General features: G+C 47.0%; 1 protein-coding gene across 1 annotated transcript in view; it reads right to left on the bottom strand.

Moving 5' to 3' along the window:
* Positions 1-4839, bottom strand: part of DNAH8 (dynein axonemal heavy chain 8) — a 224806-nt gene extending 219967 nt beyond the window's left edge. The window contains exon 1 of the mRNA XM_040645126.1: positions 4656-4839. Within this exon, the coding sequence (XP_040501060.1) occupies positions 4656-4839 (184 nt within the window). The remainder of the gene's footprint in view (positions 1-4655) is intronic.
* Positions 4840-5386: the final 547 nt, after the last annotated feature.

Genomic DNA, 5386 nt, shown 5'->3' with positions numbered 1-5386 from the left:
GGCTCCCCGCTTCGTACCTCAATACTCAGTGCTGGAGATGTTCATTTGTAGAGATCCAGATGCGTCTTCCTGCATCTCAGGCTGGTTCCGTGGTTGTTTAGGCTGGTCTGGTACCTATCCAGCTCGACTCGGGGGACCGGCTGAAAACGGTGTCTCCTACTCCTCCTCCATCTTAACTCCTTCACCCCTTAAAACAGTTCTGACACTTTTATCAAGCAGAACCCTGGGGAGTAGGAGAGTCTTACCAATGTAGCTCCTGTTTTCTTCTTCCTACCATGACATGCACCAGTTCTCCCCACCGCTCATCACCCCGAGCCCATCTCACTTGCAGATGGAGAGCTGTTCTGTGCTTATAACCCGTGGGGTGGCGGTGGGGCAAGCATGGACTGGACAGGGTGGAGGCAAGGATGAGGAATTCTCAGAGCAGCAGCATATGTTGGCACACACGCACACACACACACACAGAGGCATGCAGATACATACAAACACCCATACACACTTGTACACACTCACTCAGAAACACACACAAACCTCCACACACAAATACCCATACACATCTCTACAGGATTGCAACCCCCTCCCCCCCAGAGAGACACACACACACATAACACACTCCTTTCACATTTCCCACTTCAACTGGAGTCTGGCTTACTCCCACTTCAACTTTCTAAAAAATCTAGGCTCTTGAGGGTGGATGTCTATCGACAGAAGAATGGATAAAGGAAAGGTGGAATATATATACAATGGTATATTACTCAGCTATCAAAAAGAATGAAATCTGCCATTTGCAATGACCTTGATAGGACTAGAGGGTATTATACTAAGTGAAATAAGTCAGGCAGAGAAAGACAAATACCATAAGATTTCACTCATATGTGAAATTTAAGAAACAAAACAGATGAACATAGAAGAAGGGAAGAAAAAGTAAGATAAAAACAGAGAGGTAGGCAAACCATAGGAGACTCTTAAGTGGGGGTTACTGGAGGGGAGTGGGTAGGTGGGATGGGGTAACTGGGTGATGGGAATTGAGGAGGGCATGTGATGTAATGAGCCCTGGGGATTATATGCAACTCAAGAATCACTAAATTGTACCCTTGAAACTAATAATAAAGTATACATTAACTAAATTGATTTTAAATAAAACATTTTTATAAAATTTTGGATCATGAGAGAGAAGGACCTGAGAATTTGTGTCCCACCAGAAAGAGACCCCCTCCCCCAGGAACTGTGGTGCTCTCTGGATCTCATGCATGCCTGCTCCTGGAACCCTCCTACAGGAACAAGAGATGTGACCTTAGGTCAAGATCCTAGAATCCAGAGGCAGCCAGTGCATTGCCCCAGCTGGTATTGGGGCTCTGGGAGTCCAGCAAGTCTCCAGCCTCCCACCTTCCTTTTTTAAAAAATCTTAATTTAATTTAATTTTTAAATTATGTTCCGTTAGCCAACATATAGTACTTCATTAGTGCTCAACTATTCATTAGTTGTGTATTATACCCAGTGCTCATCACGACCCTGCCCTCCTTAATACCCATCACCTGGTTACCTCATCCCCCTACACCCCGCTCTCTGTACCCCTGTTTGTTTTGCAGAGTCTAGAGTCTCTCATGGTTTGTCTCCCTCTCTGATTTCTTCCCATTCAGGTTTCCCTCTCTTCCCAAATGGTCTTCCGTGCTATTCCTTACATTCCACATATGAGTGAAACCATATGAAAATTGTCTTTCTCTGATTGACTTACTTCACTTAGCATAATCCCCTCCAGTTCCATCCATGTCGATGCAAATGGTGAGTATTCATCCTTTCTGATGGCTGAGTAGTATTCCATTGTATATGTGAACCACATGTTTATCCATTCATCTGTTGAAGGATATCTCAACTCCTTCCACAGTATGACTATTGTGGACATTGCTTCTGTGAACATTGGGGTGTGTGTGCCCATTCTTTTCACTATATCTGTATCTTTGGGGTAAATACCTAGTAGTGCAATTGCTGGGTCATAGGGAAGTTCTATTTTTAACTTCTGGAGGAAATTCCATACTGTTTTCCAGAGTGGCCGTACCAGCTTGCATGCCCACCAACAGTGTAAGAGGGTTCCCCTTTCTCCACATCCTCTCCAACACTTGTTTCCTGTCTTGTTAACTCTTGCCATTCTGACTGATGTAAGGTGGTATCTCATTGTGGTTTTGATTTACATTTCCCTGATGGCTAGTGATGTTGAATATTTTTTTCATGCGTCTGCTGGCCATTTGTATGTCTTCTTTGGAGAAGTGTCTGTTCATGTCTTCTGCCCATTTTTTGACTTGATTATTTGTTTTTTGGGTGTTGAGTTTGAGAAGTTCTTGATAGATCTTGGATACTAACCCTTTATCTGCAATGTCATTTGCGAATATCTTCTCCCATTCCGTGGGTTGCCTTAGGTTTGATGACTCTTTCCTTTGCTGTGCAGAAGCTTTTTATCTTGATGAAGTCCCAAAAGTTCATTTTTGCTTTTGTTTCCCTTGCCTTTAGAGACCCGTCTTGAAAGAATTTGCCATGGCCGATGTTAAAGAGTTATTGCCTATGTTCTCCTCTAGGATTTTGATGGATTCCTGTCTCACATTGAGGTCTGTCATCCACTTTGAGTTGATCTTTGTTTATGGTGTAAGAGAATGGTCCCGTTTCCTTCTTCTGCATGTGGCTGTCCAATTTTCCCAGCACCATTTATTGAAAAGACTCTCTTTTCTCTATTGGATATTCTTTCCTGCTTTGTCAAAGATTAGTTGACCATAGAGTTGAGGGTCCATTTCTGGGCTCTTTATTCTGTTCCATTGATCTATGTGTCTGTTCTCGTGCCAATACCATGCTGTCTTGATGATCACAGCTTTCTAATATAGCTTGAAGTCAGACATCATGATACCCCCAGCTTTGGTTTTCTTTTTCAACATTCCCCTGATGATTTGGGGTCTTTTCAGTTTACATGCAAATTTTAGGATTGTTTGTTCCAGCTCTGTGAAAAATGTGAATATTATTTTGATAGGGATGGCATTGAAAGTGTAGATTGCTCTGGGCAGCATAAACATTTTCACAATGTTTATTCTTCCAATCCATGAGCATGGAATGCTTTTCCATCTCTTTGTGTCTTCCTCCATTACTTTCATAAGTGTTCTGTAGTTTCTAGAGTACAGGTCCTTTACCTCTTTGGTTTGGTTTATTCCTAGGTATCTTATGGTTTTTGGTGCTATTGTAAATGGAATCGATTCCTTAATTTCTCTTTCTTCTGCCTCATTGTTAGTGTGTGGAAATGCAACTGACTTCTGTGCATTGATTTTGTATCCTGCCACGTTGCTCAATTTCTGTACGAGTTCTAGTACTTTCAGCCTCCCACCTTCTCTTAGACCGCCCTCCCACCAGCCAAGGTTCCCTGCGCTGCACAGCAGGATGTCTCCATACTTCCTTCAGAAATAACGGAGTAGGAGTTTCAGTCGAACCATTGGGGTCAGACAGTTATAGATCGGAATGAGGACACTAGATCTCTTCCCTGCCTCAGTTCTTATTGTTCTAGAGCACAACTCTAGCAACTACAGTTCCAACCATCTAAACTCCTGCTAACACAACCCCACCAATGAGAGTGCCAAGGGAACCTGGCCAGTAAATGCCCCCTTAATGAGCACGGTGGGCTGGGCAAATCGATCTGAGGAGGAAAGGAAAAGTAAGAGGTGCCTCTGTGCCCTGACTCTGCTGAAAGTCTCTAGAAGGTTCCTGGGTCCCTGATATCTGGCTCCACTCCTCATCTCCTCCCTTCCGCTGTCTCATGGTGATGGGCTCAGGCAGCCCCACATGCTGCACATGGCATGTGTATCTCTGCTCATCCTCAGAAGACAGCACAATGGCCACCCACTTCTGGATGGTTCCATCCCCTTCTGTCTGGTCTCCACAAGCTCCTATCCTAGGTCTGGTGCTCCCTGGCCCACTGCCAAGTCAAGGTGATCTCTGAAGGACAGGAGCCCAGGGCACACAGCCCCACAGGGTGACCCTATAGTAAGAGAGGGGGTGCGGGGTCATGTGTGTTCTGGGAGGCTGTGTGGAGAGCAAACAGGGACGGCTAAGGCAAGGTCTTCTTGGAGAACATCAACTCCACAGACCAAGTTGCCAAACATGCTGAGGGTCTGGCTGCCTGCAAGGGTGAGGCAGGGAGTACTCCCTATCAGAGGGTAGAAGGGACCAGCTCTAGCCAGGCCCAGGCCCAAGACAAAAGGATGGGAACCCCTTCTGACATTTTCCTCCAAAGGAAGAGCCTTTTCAGAGGCTCTCCGCCCCCTTATCAAGCTTGTAACTCAGTATTTCTAGATAAATATTGATAGGTACTCCCAGCTACTGTATCTCTGGTGGGAAAGAGCCTAAAAAGTGAAACACCTTATGAGCCTCAGAGCTACTCCAGTGCTCTTCTGAGAGAACTTCCCCAGCGTGGGCCTAAGAAGAGTGTGTGACATGGCACTGCCCAGGGGACTGGGTGTGGGGGGGGAGGCGCTGTCCTCAGCACATGGCACCCCCATCCCACACTAGATGTCTTCCATCCCTGTGTGTGATTAGCTCTGGGGCGCCCCCACCACTCTGGAGAGAGGGCTGTCCCGAGCTGGGGCTGGGAAGAGCTGCGTGGCTGGGCTGTGCGGAGTCCTTACCAGTGTGGTTGAAGTTCTTGTCCCCAAACTCCAAGTGTCTCTGCAGCCACAGGAAGTCCTGCTTCTCCTGTCCATCTCGTCCCTCCATGAAGTGCCTACTGGCCTCCCATCTCCGCTGGTGTGGCAGCAACAATGAGATGACCATGGATGGCAGAAGCTCCATGTCCAAACTTGTCATTGTCATTGTCCTAGCCATCCTGTCACCTCCCCAGGGTCCTGCTGTCCTCCTGGAGCTCCCAGCCACTGCAACCTGCAGGGTGGAGGTCCTGCCCACCTCCCCCCAGGACCAGGCAGTGTCCGTCAGGGCAGCGCATGCCTCTGAAGCCTCCCCAGCATTTGTCCCTGTGCCCCACCCCCACTAGCTTCTCCGTGGGGAGCATTCACCCTATGGATAGATCTCTTCTTATATTTTGATCCCAGATCCTGAAAAAGCTCTGGAAAGATCCTGGTCCCATCCTTCCACACTGTACCAAACTCCACCACGTACTGTCTCTCTCCTCTGATGCTGTGAGCCCTTAGAAGCCAGGACTCGGTCGGTGCCTGAAACATAAGCGTCTGGCAAACTGCAATTCACGCTCCCCTATGGATCAGCTGGGAAAATCTGAGCAGCCTCCCTCTCCAGCTTTCATTGTGCCGCTCACTGGTTTAGGCCTGGATTCCACATGCAGTCCCTTCACTACTGTTTCATATGTTACCCTCTAGACGTTAACTAGAAATGATTAACTACAGCC

Source organism: Ursus maritimus, unplaced genomic scaffold, assembly GCF_017311325.1.
Source record: "Ursus maritimus isolate PB19 unplaced genomic scaffold, ASM1731132v1 scaffold_30, whole genome shotgun sequence".
Taxonomy (NCBI): domain Eukaryota; kingdom Metazoa; phylum Chordata; class Mammalia; order Carnivora; family Ursidae; genus Ursus; species Ursus maritimus.
The sequence above is the reverse complement of the archived record's forward strand: the minus strand, read 5'-3'. Positions and strand labels throughout refer to the sequence as shown.